Genomic DNA, 16,873 nt, shown 5'->3' on the forward strand with positions numbered 1-16,873 from the left:
ATTGAAAAATTTGAAAATTTTCATGTTTCCTTTACAATCCACGGGTTGTAATGCTATTCTTAGGTATTTTTGACTGATTTTGTTGGATTTAGACATAAAATAGACACAAAATTACAACATTGAAAAATTTGAAAATTTTCATGTTTCCTTTACAATCCACGGGTTTTAATCTTATTCTTTTGTATTTTTGACTTATTGTCTTTGATTTAGACATAAAATAGACACAAAATTACAACATTGAAAAATTTGAAAATTTTCATGTACGCGGAATCAAGAACATTTATTTTTTCTCTGCTATAGTATATTTTTCTTTGTTATCTCCTGGTCACATCAAATTCTAGAGGACTTAATCTGGGTAGATGGAGTATCCAGCTAAATCTGTTACTATTGTGAACATTGTTTGCAAAAGGGGCACCATTTCTCATACGAGCCATTGTATAGCTGTATCAAGGTGGTATTCGAGAACTTTTCTAAAATTCGTAGGGGGATATGATACATTCATTGAAAGTTATAATGAATTATTGTATTGATTTTTAGCCGAGAGGAGATATATTTTCAGTATATTTTATTTACTGTATCATTTTTTGGTTCCAAAATGATCCATTCTCGTCTGCTCGTTCACATATGGTAAACAAAGCAGAAAAAAGGGGAGAAGGAGGCCTGCGAGCAGGAGGAGAAGGAAGAGACAGAGATACTGTGAACGAAGGGTTGAAGAGGAAAAAGAAAAGAAAGCTCGTGGACGAGAAAGAGAGGAGAGATAAAGGACAACGATATAGAGAGTTTAACTGTATAGAGAAAGAGAGAGATGTAGACCGTATATAGAGAGAGGGGACTGAAAAAAGTTGTCAACAGTCAGTGGAGCTTCATGCTTAAAAGCGACGAGATTTAACTCAGCGAAGGTCAGGGTGGTGATGCCAGCGAAATGCAGCATGGCAGCGGCATTGCGGAGATAAATATCAACGACACAAACCGATTTTGGCGGCGACGGTAAAAATCTGTTTTGATCAGCGGTCAAAGTTAGAATATTGACTGAAGAAAAGAATGAACTCAGCAAAGGAAGGATCAAAGGAGCAGCGAAATATTTACTATAAATCAGGGGCTTCGATGAGCTTCAGAAACAAATACTTGGAGCAATTAACACGCACGCACATAATGAAACGTAAACAATCCGAAAGACAGAAATATGAAAACTAACCTGCACGCGCATAATCAGATGTAAACAATTTACAGGAAAGAAATATATATAAAAAAAATGAGACGAAAGAAAGGACACATTTCAAAGGACATTCACTGAATTTTTCAACCAAAACGTTACTCTCTCTTACATCTCTTTTACCCTAGAACCTGTATCTAATTCAGCAGACGATTAATTGCTTTTATTGTGAACATTGACTGTTGATATATTTTTCTCTCGGTAGAATTTGAATTATTAAATCATTTCATTTAGTTAGACATATTTAATTTTCTTTTCTTGAATTAAATTTTATTTATTTTTTTATATAAATAAAAGTTTGTTAACTTTTCGACGATACTTGTCCTCGTTATTTCGTTGTCCAGTACATTTCGTTTTATTGTTGTCTTCGAGACGGTTATCCCATTCCCATAACAACGCATAATCAAGGAACCTGGGGAAACTTTATTTTTTTTTATATATTTTGTTACATCACCCATCTCTACCGTCCCCAGTAGGGCTGGGACACGTCGTAACAACTTGTAGGGTTGATTTTGTTCATGTCAGGTTGTCCTGACTATAAATAGACCAAGGATGGGGTTTACTATGTAATGCTTGTGTGTGCATGTTATAATCCATCTTTCTTTTGGTCTTACCAGATTCTAAGACAACAGTTTATCTGGTCTGGTGGAGTATCCAGCTAACTGCTGTTACTGGAGGCAACATCACTAGAAGGTGCATCATTCCTTGTGTGAACCAGTGTATATGTATGTTGAGGGAATCTTATATGGGTTTTGAATACTATGTCATTTGGAATATTTGGTCAGGATTTACTTTTAGAGTATTCTCATGCTGACAAATCAAGAATAATGTCTAGTAGGCATTCAAGTTTTTTAAGATATTTGTTTATAAACTAATGAACAGGTCATTATGAATGTTGGAATAGTTATTCTATGTGACACTGTGAGTAACATGGGCATATCATTATTTTAAATATTTATATTTAGGTGCTGCATATATATATATATATATATAAATCAGTATATTTTGAATATTTTATTTAAGTTCTTTTTTACATCTCAAATATTGAGATAATAACGAAATTAGAAAGCATAGTTTTCCTCTCTCCAATTGACCATTTAAATATGTTATAGTAAATCTTTCTTGTGGTCTCTTTGTCTTGCTGGATTCCAGGATGAGAATTCATCTAGTCTGTTGGAGTATCCAGTTTCATACTGTTACATGAGGAACATCACTTGAGAAGAAGGTGCTCCATTCCTTGTAAAAGCCAGTATTTTTTACTGTAGTGATGAGATATCTTATTTGAGCTGTTAATACTCTAATTTTTTTTATATTTAGTCAAGGTTTACTTTCAAGTAAAGTATCCTCATGTCAGCTTGTCCTGACAAGCCCCTGTACAGAGAGATCATAGACACTCAAGGATAGTGTCTAGTAGGCATTCAAGTTCTTTCTGAATGTCTTTCATTGTGTATTTTATAATCTAAACAGAAGTATGTGCATTTGAAAATTTTAAACCACTCTGCAGTTTCTTTTTTATGTGGCATTTGTGGTTGTGCAGATTTCTCTCTTGTGTTTCATTTTAATTCAATTGAACTTCTCAGAAATCAAGAGGCTCCTTCATAGGGGTTAACACTTGATCTCTATATGAGATGCATAGATATTCGGATATTCCGCAAAAGTTATTTTTCACATCTCAAATGCTGAGTTAGTAAAAAAGTTGAGAAAATAATTTTCATCTCTCTAATAAACCATTTAAGTATATTATAGTGTATCCTTTTTGTGGTCTCCTGGTCTTGCTGGATTCCAGTACGAGAATTCCTCTAGTCTGGTGGAGTGTCCATATTCATTCTGATACTTGAGGAACATCACTTGAGAAGAAGGTGCACCATTCCTCATAAAAGCCAGTATTTTTTGCTATCTTGAGGAGATCTTATTTGGGCTCTGCTATTTTTTAATATTTAGTCAGAGGTTACACTCAAGAAAAGTATCCTCATGCCAGCTTGTCCTGACAAACCCTTGTACAGAAAAACCTTAGACACTCAAGGATAGTGTCTGGTAGGCATTCAAGTTCTCTCATAACATATATTTATGTGTATGTGTGTTCAGAATGCATGTTTCTATTTTTTTTTTAATGTAATTTATAAGGTTTTATGTTTTTGTTACTTTCTGTAGAGAAACGCCAAGCCAACAAAGTAGCAACATGGAAACTCACAGAGCGTCGATTCACCTTTATCAAGAACAGGTTTGTGTTATCTATAGCAATTCAAGAACTGTCTCATTTTGACTCTTGAAAATGTTCGATGGTTAAAAAGTTTTTTTTAATTTAAATATCATAGAATCAAAATCATACTAGTGTAAGGGTTCTAAATGGCATTTAGTTGACAGAAAAATTCTAGCTTGAATGAAAAAATATTTATGTATTAGACTATCAATTCATTGATTAATAACCAATTGGAACCCAGAGAATGAACTTGCCCATTTAAATACAATAGAACATTCCAGCCGTAGAAAAATGTGTACAATTGCACTTTTTCATAAATATCTAAAATTACATTGTAAATTCAGCATGAGTTATAATAAACTTTTAAAATAAAAGGTTTCTTTTATGATTTAAGCATTGGAGTGAAAGCACAGGACAACATTGGTTTGTCTCTCAGAACTGAAGATAATTTGTAAATTTGCAAAATTAAAAAAATTTTCACAAATATCAAAAATTCTCTTTGAAAATTGAGACTAATAATTTTTAGATACTTATTCAATAAATGTATAATTCAACAGTTGATAAAAATATGATTATTAGATTTAAATTTAATTTATACACATTAAACATTAAATTTGTTGTTGTCCCATGTGAAACGATTGATGTTCCCCTTCGCCCAAAAAGTGTTCGGAAATAAAAATAAAAAAGGGGGAAATAAATAGATCAGCAAAACAAAGGTATAGAAACTAGTGATAGGACGATTTCAAAATTTTTCCCAATTCCGATACAATTAGTATGGCACAATCACGTTGACACACCGGTTCTCGCCAGATCACCGAAGTTAAGCAATGTTGAGTCTGGCCAGTACCAGATGGGTGACTATTTTAGGAAGGCTACACACTATGTACCTTCTAGGAAGGTTGGGCGTGGGGTCACCACTCTCACCCCGAAAAAAGAACTCCTCACTACAAAGGAATCTACAAAAATGTGGATAGCCTAGGGACTCAAGGTGATGGAATGAATGGGATACAATTACCAATTCGTTACTAAATTTGCAATTCTGATACAATTGTGACCTTTAGGCGTGTGCTTACACGGCCTTGACCCTTTTTCGCGGCCCAGTTATGATCTGCACCCTGGTCGGTGCAGTTATGATATGTCAACCGAGCAACCAGGTCTGCCAACCATTAGTACGTCACGTCACCCAGTAAGTTCTTCATTAAGGCGTTGGGGATTCTTCTCGGATGTTCGGTCCTCAAGGCCTGTTCTCCGTGGATCGTCTAGTTATCCTGGGTGTTCGTTGACGGATACGGTGTCACAAATGGCAAAATAAGAAATTTACAAATATATAGATGTGACCTTGACACGTGTGACCTTAACCGTGGTCACATTTGGCAAATAAAGAATGTACATATATATGGATCAACGCACATCAGCAACAAAACTCCGGAGGTTGGTTAATATAATATATATTTCGGAAATTCATAAAAGAAGTATTTACAGCATGTACATATATTTGACAATTAATTCAAGCAAGCAGTTAGTTCTACAACTGAGCTTCTGTTGTTGAAATACCTGGTCGGTATTGCGGACTTTGCGTAATTCTCATTAAGTAATCTACACGTTATAAACGTTGAGTTATCAGGCAACAAGCGAGGGGGGAGAGAGAGAGAGAGAGAGAGAGGTGATTCTGCCGAGACTTATCTCTCTTTTCTTCTGACTCTTACTCTTACTACTCGGTTCTTCTTACTGACTTAATCTCTAACTTTTCATTTCTTTTATAATACAATTATGGAATGATGACGACACCCATGTTCGTCATCAACCAATCAAATTGCTTGATTATAATTCGACGGGGCCTTTTCTCATTGGTTGATTATACTTGACAGGGCCCTTTTTCATTGGTCCATTTCCAAAATTGGATTGACTCCTCCTTTAATTAACACCCAACTTACACGTTGTATTAATTAACTCCTCCCTGGCTTACTAATGGAATTTCCCCCTATCCAGGAAAATTATTTTTCCTTTGAATTAAAGCAAATCACGCGATTTTATTTGTTTTAAAATTATCTATTGATCTCACTTTTCGCTTTGATAATTCAAAGGGATTTTAGTTTATCTTTGAATTAAGTTCTGGTTGTCGGCCATTTTATTATATCAGACATTTTGTTTACGTCAAAAGACCAAGAATGCATTTGTCGCTTTGAACTTATCGGACATTTCCTATCCGAGCAAAAACATTTCATAAATTCCCTTTTTTCGTTCGACCTGATTCACCAAATGACAATTCTCGATACGTTATTTTATTGTTTTGAAATTTCGGACAATTCATTTTTTTCCCTCTTCTTTGTTCTAAACACAATGCCGAGTCACTGCGTGTGTTTCAAAAACAACCCGACTTTTCAACTTGTCAAATTCCCAGGTCAACTTTTGGCTCATAGTTTTGCCAATTGCGGGTGTGAAATCCCCACCCCTCTGGCTACTGTACACTATGATTTCGGCCATTGGAGATCAAACGCCTGTGTATTTTGGTTAACATATTTTATGCATTCTTTTTCGCTTTTGAAGTCTAGAATTTGATTCAACTTTTCGCTACAAAGGCACTCTTGCCGCCGCTATTTCAACAACAGACTTAGCTCAGAATTTATTCACAAATAAAAATTAATAATAATTTTTATTCCTTCAACCCGATTATCGTCCGGGAACAAAAAATCACTTTTAACCAAAATAAACGTCACATCAACCCTACAGGTCTGATGTGGCCTCTCTTTAGTGTTACACAATTACCGATTCCGATTCTTTATAAATCTCTAAATATTTAACTATGAAGTTGCTGTTTGTTTCCCTATTACCATAAAAACATGTTAAATGTGCACATATTTTCTCAAACATAGAAATACACTTGTGGGGGATTCATCTATGGATTTTAGTTTTACTGGTAATTTAAAATCAATAAATATTTATTAGTTTATCATTACTACTAGCATTGGAAGATTTTGTTTTAAAAAAAATCTAATAAAAGAGATAATTAAAGGAATCGTTTTGATATCAGAAAATAAGCACTGTTTTCTGTTACCGACTTTGATACCGTTATAAGTTTTGATTTTTCCGATTCCTAATTCTGATTTATCATCCCAGCAGTAATAGCAGTAAGATAATGGAGAGGAAATTGTTCACCAATGAACACAAAAGCAGCTGAAATAGGATTGTTAATCAAGGTGTGGCAGTAACTAAAACAAAAGATTAGTATATTAGGGTTAGTTTACGGATATTTTTAAAAGTGGCAATGAGTTTTGCAACAATTTACTACAGTTAGAGACAATTTATGGACAGTCTTGAATTTGCGACAGTCGAAAACAGTTTTATAGTTTAGGATGGCAGGTTGCGGTTTTGACCAGGCTGAGAGAGAGCTTTAAGTGGCTAAGATGAGAATGTGACTTGATCAACCGATGGACCAACATGGCCTTGACTGATGACTAAAATGTGGAACCTTAGCATTTAGGTCATTTTCCACGATGGTGTCACACACGCACCAGAAGCCCGACTGATACTTATGGAATGTGTCGGAGTTTGTGTTTTCTCTTTTGGTGTTTACGTTTTATAATTGTCAACCTGTGCTTGCCTCCTTGCAGTCACTAACTGGAGAGATGATGATACAGCCAGAATAGAAAATGAAAGAGAAGAGGACTACTGTACACAGTGTTGGGGTTGGGGATTGTTGGTGAGCGGAGGCAGCACATGGTGGCACAATTATTCAAAATAATCTTTTTCAACTGCCAAATTTTCAAAAGCATTTGTGGATATATTCAGAACTTTAGGAAGTCTCATCGGTGTCCTGTTGGTTTGGTAAGCCAAGATCAAATTTGAAGCCTCCCTCAAGTAATGGCGATGGAGGGGTAATCTATCATGGTCCGCTGTGTGAAATGTTTTTAATTTTGTGTGATGAAAACAATTACTCCACTTTGATAATAGTGGTCGGTTGATTAGATTAGCAGTGAATTCTTGCATATATACAAGTAAATTATAGTATAAATTTCTTTATTTATAAAAACATTATTGGCTACATATGTGCATACATATTTCAACTCCAATCACATTCAAAATTTGGCTTCCTCGGGCCTTCAAATCGACTGAAACTAATGTGGTTAGCAAAATAAGTTTGCAAATCTTTCTGGTTCTTAGAAGGAAGGTGAGAGGAAAGGAAGAAAAAAATAATAGATTAACAAAGCACTTACTTGTTCTTTCGCAGTTATCCATTCATATATTCATACGAATTCACACGTACACACACAACAGTGTTTGTAGAAATAATGAATTTTATTTTAAAATACATTATTTCTGCCTGTTCGTATTAGTTGGATTATATGCACTACCGTTCTCATCTTGAGTGTCATTTTTCACAGCGTTTCGATCAATGTAACCTCCACCCTTCTTCACGTATATCTTTCTGTCAAACTCGAGGAATCTTACTGTAAAAATCAGGAACCTGCACAGAATTTTGATCAAAACCTTTATTTAATCCATGGGAGTAGCATGTTCTTGTTCCATTAGCCATAATTGGTTAGTAGTCTTAAGTAATTTCCCATTGTATTTTGAATGTTGCTTTCACTGAGGATTGAACTTTCAACCTCCAGAAGAGTGTAGCTTACAACTGAATTTTACCAAGTACTTTATCCTCTATGCCACGAGTCCTAGATAACACTTAAGATGAGATTAATAGTCTGAAGAATCCAAATAATACGAATAACGAATCTTCAGTTTTGCCTGTTATTGAGCAATATTTAATAATCACCAGAGTTTCATTGGATTAACATCCTGGAAACAACAACAATACAATCACTACAAACAAATAAACTTTTAGACACACCTAATTTTATATAGATAGAGAGAATGAATAATAATAATAAAAACAGATTAAATTTTGTATATTAATTTGGAATATGATTTAATGGTTCGATTTTATTTATTTTACAGACTGTACACCCTTATTTGGAGGTCAGCTTCCAGAGAAATACAGTAAGAACTCAGACGGCTGACGGACCGAATCCAAGTTTCAATGAAGAACTGGTTGTACCTTTCCAGTTAGTTTTACATTTTATGATATATCTGTCACATCGCCTGATGATCGCATAGGTTAAAAGTGATACTTAGCATAAAAATATAATTATTTTCTCAACCACTGGTCATCATCATAATCATCATCATCATAACCGTTATCATCATCATCATCATAACATAATATTCATTTTATATGCTAGCATATGTTGAATGACTTTTAGAAATTAACTTCCAAACTAATCTATCTCTGGCCAGGTTTTTATTTATCCCTCTTTCTCTTAAGTACATCCTTATCAAATTTCCCTCCTTTTATTTCTTCTCCTGTAAATGAACCTGCTACCTCAACTCATCAAGGGTCTATTAACGAAAGAATTCTTATCTATTCATTCAACATGGACATCATCATCAGAGTCTCCTGTTCTGCAGATATCTCTGTATATATCTGTCCAAAATTAATCTTCAGTGTAAAGTCATTCTTGAAATAGAAAAATATAGTTCCAAGCAAAAAAGAATGGCAGCTGAAATCCATTTAGAAAAACTTTCCCAAACAAAGATTTAATTCAGTTACCGTCAACAGAAACGTGACGATTTTATCGTTTTCATATGGAAAAGTTAATACTAGAGAACTCAGCAGTTGTTTTATAAGGTTTTTCTGGCATTTGATTGGTTTGTTCTTTATAACACATGCTTATAAGTAGAATCGCTTAAATTTATGGCGGCATACCTTTACTGTAGACCAAAAATATTGCAACAATTAACCTTCCTGTGAGGTCATCAGATTTAAGCCTGTCTTCAGAACTCACATTATATATTATCAGATCAATGTGCTCTCTCCATGAAACACATGTCCCCAACTCTCACTGGCCAGATTTCACTTCCATACATTATCGCACTGTATAACATGCCTGATAGACTCTTCTCTTAGTAGTAAGATGAACTAGCATTGGCAAAAGCTCCCTGAACTCACCTCATTATATATATATATATTTTTTCATTCTTTCAACCTTTTGAGGTTGGAAGAATAAAAACATATTTAGCTCTACTCATGTATTGAGCACTTTTTCCCTTGTTTTTTACCAAATATACCTCTTAATATATATATATATATATATATATATATATATATATATATATATATATATGAGGAAACAGTTAATAAAAAATGTTAAAAACACTTTGAAAAAGAGTTAAAAACATATTTATTCTGAAAAGGAAACGCTTGATAAGTGGATAGTCCTTAATCTGCGGAGTTTCGAAGAAATACTTTCCTTCTCATCAGAGGGTAGGAATTAGCAAATTGCGGGATCGGATTTTGCATGCAAAAGTATTTGATGAAACAACAAGTAAGTCAAAGATCTTACTTGAAAATAAAAAAAGTGAAGCAGAGGGAATATGGTAAAGAAAAAGGTGATTACACGTGAATGGATAGTCTGGTGAAAGATAAATAATCCAATGACAGTAAAATCCAAAAATATAACTTCAAGAAAGTTATATATATATATTATATTATATCTATACTCCTATAATTTTTTTTTTTTTTTTGCATGTATTGATATTCATATTAAAAAGCCTTTTTTTCTGTTTATTTAAAAAGAAAATACAACTTTGTTATATATGGGTCGTGGAATTGCATTCATCTGCAAAAGATCTAGCTAATTTGAATATTCTTTTAAACATTCATTTTAATTTATTCCCTATTAGTTTTTTCCGTTTTCTTATGGGATGATCATTTTTAGTTAACTTTTGTGTGTAATTCATGCCGATATTCTACATGATTTATACTTGCGTAAAAAGATTATAGTAAACACAAACCTCTATCTATATATATTTATGTATGCATATATATTTGTTTAAAAAATATTGCCTACCAAATTCCCCTGTCAGTTGAAACTTAATATATAAGGTATTCGAACCCATGCGAAACTTTAAATTTGGGTTTTAGCCAGGGAAAATCAGTGTAAAAATTAAAGAAATTGAATTTGTCAGGTGAAGGTCAAACAACGGCATTATCAAGGTACATTTGATTAAATACAACAGAATTTTCTTTCTTCTTTATTTTCTATTGATTTTCTCAATCTGTCGAGCATTTTTTCTCATTTCAGTTGGCAAGTTGTGTATTAGGTTGCCAAGTGATTTATTGTCAGGTATTTTCCTTTAGTGCTTTCAATCAGGAGCAATTTTGTTGTTGATAAAGAGGGTTTTTTTTCTGTTTCTGTTGTCTTTTTATATGTAACTAGCACGACCTGTGTACTGGCATTGCCCAGCGGAAGTATGCCCCCCCCCTCCCACACCACTTCTAAAAAAAACAATTAAACTAGTTATCAGTTGGAGCCACTACCAACCCATGTGCAAAATGAATGTACCAATAATCGCCTGTAAAATTTGCAAATAAAAAAGTAAATGGTAGGGGCAGCATTATTCAGGTCCACCAATTCTATTTTTTAAAAATAATTTTGCAATCTGAAAGTTATGTGGGTTTTAAAGGTTCTAAAAGGGTAAACGTGTTCAATAGCTGATCCTAATTGGATTGCCATACTCTACTAAATATTGGAAGCTAAATATTTCAGAAAAAGAATGCCAAAAGAGGTCAAATTGATAACTATAGCCAGATTTTCACAAACACAAAAGCCAAATTGGAAAAACAAATAATGTGTGTGTAAATATCTAAATATTTATAAGGAATATGTTGCGGAAATGAAATAGTTTTCAAAAAATAAGTGTGTTTTATTACGTTCAATAAACTTCCATATTTTTTTGTTTCAGCATAATAATTTAAAAAAAATGCAAATATTTGGGAGCTAACCTCTTTAATTAAGTCCAGAGTTAATGACACGTCATTATAGTTATATTTTGTGTGCTTATGTGGATTTGTGATGTTTTAAACCAACGCATTTCATATATATATATTTATATATTGAAGAGTTCAGCTTCCAAATAATCGCATGTTTTTTATTACAATTTTTTCCAAAAAAAAAAAGATTACAGAATTTTATTAAAAGAAATATGTTGTGGAAATAAAAGTAAGTATTTTGTACGATAAACTTCCGTATTTGTTACATGTAAATGTCCTCAAATCGCATGAAAAAGATAAAATAATTTACAAATAAGCTTCCATATATTTAAAATTTATTTGTTTGTTTGTTTTTTTTCTTGAGAAATCCTAATGTAAAAGATGCAAATATTTTGGAGCTAAATATATATAGATATAAATAAATATATATAGATATAAATAAATAGATATAAATAAATATATATAGATATAAATAAATATATATAGATATAAATATATAGATATAAATAAATATATATAGATATAAATAAATATATATAGATATAAATAAATAGATATAAATAAATATATAAAGATATTAATAATATACAATAAAACAAACCCGCTTAGCTAGATATAAATAAATATATATATATATATATATAGATATAGATATAAATATATATGTATAGATATAAATAAATATATATATAGATATAAATAAATATATATATAGACATAAATATATATGAAATCTGTCAGTTTGAAACATTACCAATGTACAAGTAGTGTGTGTAATGGTATAAAAAGTCGATTTGTTGCTGACAAAGATGTCTTAATATGTCTTTTAGTGACGCCATAATTTAATGTTAGTAAGCGTTCATTTATAAAGCAAAGAATTGGACTACTTCACATAAAGATGTTACGATTGTGATGGTGTTGCTGATAGGATGCAATGTAGCATTTTATTATCACAACTGAATGTGTCTAAAATGGTGTTTGAGAGCTATATAAGATAGTGGCTATTAGCATAGATGTATCAAATTTGTATGTGGCATCTGTTGTTTCAAACTTAGAATACTCTGAAGTCATTTTATTATACATGGAAATTAATTTATTTTGGTTTTTATTTATTGGTTTAATTCTATTTATTTAGTTATTTTTATTTAAGTCGTCTTTTGGCAGCAAGTCATTATCAAGGCACGTTTGATTAAATATGACAGAGTTTTCTTTCTTCTTTATTTTTCTGTTGATTTTTTCGATCTGCCGAGCATTCTTTCTCATTTTAGTTGGTAAGTTATATGTATACATGCATGTGTTAGATTTTTTTTAATGTAAGATGATATGTAATTATTTCTACAATGAAACAACGTCACAGCTCACACAAGCCATGAAAGCTGCAGACTGGAAGTGCAAGACTCGAATTTTGCCTTCATTTGTGCTCATCAGTTGAACATATCTCGAGCCCAAATGAGAGTTAAACTTAAATCTTTGACTTCTAGTCTGCAACTTTCATGACTTGTGTGAGCTGTGACATCATTTAATTGTGAAAATAATTATGTGTCTGTGTGTGTATATATATATATATATATATAAGTGAAATTGTCTGTCTCTATGTGTGTGTCTGTATGTGCACATTCCCTACCAAACTACTCTGTCAATTTTCAGTCTACAGACTGAAGATTTGACATAAGGAGTATTGAGACTTGGGAAAATCTTTTTAATCAGTTTTCGGCCAGAAATTTGGCTTTAAAGGGGTCAAAGTTCAACGATTTGTACCATTCAACACTCTACCAAACTCCTCCGCCAATTTTGGGTCTGAACATTTGAAATTTTAGATGTGGATTACTTGAACATGGATAAAACTTTTTAATTTGATTTTAGCCCAAAACAATAAATGTTAAGGGTTCTAAATTTGGGTCAAAGTTTGAAAAAATTTGACCTCTGCGGACTCTACAAAATTACTCAGCCAATGTTTGGTCTAAACATTTGAAATTTTATATGAAGTGTATTCAGACATAGGGAAAGCTTTTTAATTGGTTTTTGGCCAAGAATGTGACTGCCAAGGAATCAAAGTTCTAAAGATTTGACCTTTGCAATGTCTAGCAAACTATTCAGCCAATTTTATGTCTAAACATTTGAAATTTTACATAAAGGATATTCAGACATGCAGCAAGCTTTTTAATTAGATTTTGGACGAAAATTTGGCTGCCAAGAGGTCAAAGTTGAAAGAGTTTGCCTTTGCAGACTCTACCAAACTCCTTCGCCAATTTTGGGTCTAAACACTTGAAATTTTAGATGTAGAACTTTTTAATATATATATAAACATATGCACATAAAGCAAAGCCGGACTAAATTGCTAGTATAAAATATTAATGAGAATTTGGAATTAAATTCAGTAAATTTAGAAAATCCTGGCAAATTTATTATTTGACAAGAAATACACAAATTTAAAGATTCTTTTATAGGCAGTCATAAATTTTGCTATTTAGCATATAAAAACTAAAAAGCTTTCATGTAAAGACTAAAAGACACCAAAAGCCAGGATTAAAATAAGAATATTTCATGGTGTAGTTAGGTTCAATGAAGAAAAATAGAGGCAGAATCATAAGATCAAAGGCAATGAAGAAAGGTATAATCCAAATGGAAAGGTTTTAATGTTCAAATGCATCTGAAGCAATCCATAAAACGTGATAAGATAAAATCCATTGCAGATTGTAATATTTCCACAAGCCTACTGTATGAAAGATTTTTCTGAAAAGCTTGAAAAATTAAAAAATTTATAAAATAATATATTTGAAATTAATATATTATAAAGTATTGAAAATATTAAACTTATAATAGAATATAGGCCACTACGAGAGAGAGAAAACTCTGTAGGGTCCCATCAAATATTAAAATATTTTGATAAAGAAAACAACTTCATATTTAGAAATTTAAAAAGAATTGGAATCAGTAAATGTTTTGGAGTTGGGATTCTTTTTTTTCTTTTTTTCTTACATAGGCATCACCACTTATCAAGGCCAAGAGGCCACTCGAGGATAAGGGTTAAAGAGTGTACAGTAGAAATTGGATTATATAGAAATCGTTAGTAATGGAAATTCGGTAAATTTGTTAACTTATATTGAATGGCTCATCAAAAACTTGTTTATGTTAGACTTGAAGACAAACATATTGTAGTCAGCTGGAAAGCAGGAAAACGGAAGACAATTCTATAGGCGTGCAGTTCTAAGAAAGAAGCTTTGCTCATGGGATCTAGGTTTAGGTTTAGGCACAGTGGAGGAAATTAGTGATAGTGTTTTCTGCTAGACGAGTGTTTCTTGTGAAAGTTTGGAACAGAATCGATAATTGTATTTGAATCTGGATAAATATTGGAATCCCCTTGTCGCTACTAATACTGAGAAACGATGGAATTTTCTGAGGAGTATGACAGTTTATGATTATGATTTTTATCAATAGACACAACAGTTAATGTATCGTTTCCATAGTTGTAAACAAATACCGTGTAAATGAATCGATTATTTAAATTTAAAAATTATATAAATATGCAAGTTTTCTTTATTATCAAAAACGTTGTCTAAAAGATTGCAAAAGAGAGGAAAGAGTCAGAAAAATAGAAGAGAATAGAAAAAAAAATAAAAGGGAAATTTCAGATAATGATGAAAAGTGATAAATAATAAAATTTTTGATGAAAAGAAATCGGAATAAAACAATGATATTAATGTAAAGAAAAAAGTCGTTGGGAAGAAAATATGTTTGTATTTTTCTTTTTACTCATAACCACTCTAAACAAGGCAAATTGCCATTGAGAAGTAAGTGGCTACTGTGAATTACGGGTCATGCCTATACGGACACTCTAGGTAGGGAGTTGAGCAGTGAGATGCTTGTTCACATTATATTTAAACTTCTGCATGTTAGTACACTCAGGGAAGCAGGAAACAGGGAAGGAATTCCTAAGTCTAGTAGTTCAAGAGAAGAAACTTTCAGAGTAGAAGGCTCTCTGAATCGGGGGAACCTCTTCAGTGAAGGCATGTGATTTTGCTGCTTATTCGATTAGTTGAAGTTATTTACATCTAGGGGAGGAGCACCAGTGCTACCAGTTTGTCAGAGCACATTTCATTAAAGAACTTGTAAAACAAATGTTGGATAGTGGGTTATCAAATTATTGATGAATAATGTTTTGCTTGAACTAAACTGAAATGATGACGTGCACATATCGACATGTTATTTTGAACGGATAAGAAATACTTGTACATGAGTGGGGTCTTCAAATGACGAGAAGAGACAATCTTCCATTGATGGAGAGTTAGACAAATGTTCTTTGATGGGTGCATATAATAACAACAGTCTGTATAACAGACAAAGCCTGTAAACATTTAAGAGTTAGAGAAACATTTAACATGACAGTAACAACCGGGAAAAATTCACAAACCTGTTTCTTAGGAAGATGACACCACACAAAGTTATATTTCATATAACATTTATTCACACAACTGTGTCGACATTTCGAAGATTACAACATTTTTACTTCACATCATGGATCTTGACTTCACTGGCTTTCCTGATGTCTTCTACCTGACTTCTTCAACTGACCTCCTCAACTAACTTCTGACCCTTCTAACTAACGTCTGTGTGTATATTAAAGCTATTTCTTTGTGCCTACATCATTTGCATGTTCACAAAGAATCCTATTAGCTGACATCTGTATCACATATCTAGGTATTGTTATTAACACACATTTCTTTTTCTGAAAACATATCTAAAATTCCTTCTTGTTATCTATAATATAAATCTCACCTGTCTGTTTAAATGTATGTATGTTTGTTTGTCTGCCTAAAACTTTCGAGGATGGATTCTTATGAGATTAGTATCATTTTGAAGCTCGACCTTTCAGATGACAAATATTAAAAAATTGGCTAAAAATATTTGTTTCTTTCACCCTCAACTGGACACTTTTCTACAGGGAGTGGTCACTTTTTTCACCAATATTTTCGAAAGTTATCCCCTATTTTTGAGGTCCTGGATATGACCTTAAACTATATCCGATGGTGAAGTCCCAGCTTGCGGGCTTTGGGGAGTGTAAAGCCACCCTTTAATTGCCATTGCTCCCAGTTCCACTCTGACCCAGAGTGGTAGTACCTGTTAGGGTCCCAACTATAGGTTAAATAGAAACCGACTTAAAAGAAACAAATATATTCTATTAAAAAATTGTTCTTCAAAATTACTGGATTTGACATTAAATAACCCGAAAAGGGTTGATATACCGTAAAACAAAACGACCAATCTTGACCTCTTTTTGATTGACTAGCCTTAATTTAAACCTTCACCACTTTTGGTCTGGCGATGGATGCAACGACAAAGACATAACATTTTTTTTCACATTCTTTTCCTCCTTTGTAGTACGGGTTCGAGCCTGTCTGCCTACTACCATTTTTTTTTTTTTTTTTTTTGCTCAACACGCACCTTCAAACACCCAGGCAACGCCCGGCACCCAGACTATTTGTTTATAGAATCTAGTCAAGTTAAATTCCTAAAACATCATTTAACCATATTTGTCCTTGAATTGCATTTTTCTCTTTAAAACAAATCTAATTCAATCTACACTATAATATAATAATGATCTTCTGGCTCAGATAATTCGGCAATGCAATAA

The 16,873-nt window shown here is 32.6% G+C and overlaps 1 protein-coding gene across 1 annotated transcript in view; it reads left to right on the forward strand.

Annotated features, from left to right (window-relative positions):
- The window catches only part of LOC145297853 (coiled-coil and C2 domain-containing protein 2A-like), a 220,229-nt gene that overhangs the window by 156,389 nt on the left and 46,967 nt on the right, over window positions 1-16,873 (forward strand). The window contains exons 30-31 of the mRNA XM_080144180.1: window positions 3,365-3,434; window positions 8,367-8,473. Coding sequence (XP_080000306.1) covers window positions 3,365-3,434; window positions 8,367-8,473 — 177 coding nt within the window. The remainder of the gene's footprint in view (window positions 1-3,364; window positions 3,435-8,366; window positions 8,474-16,873) is intronic.

This window comes from Euprymna scolopes, chromosome 2, assembly GCF_053919585.1.
Source record: "Euprymna scolopes isolate OS-2025 chromosome 2, ASM5391958v1, whole genome shotgun sequence".
In the NCBI taxonomy this organism is placed as follows: Eukaryota; Metazoa; Mollusca; class Cephalopoda; order Sepiida; family Sepiolidae; genus Euprymna; species Euprymna scolopes.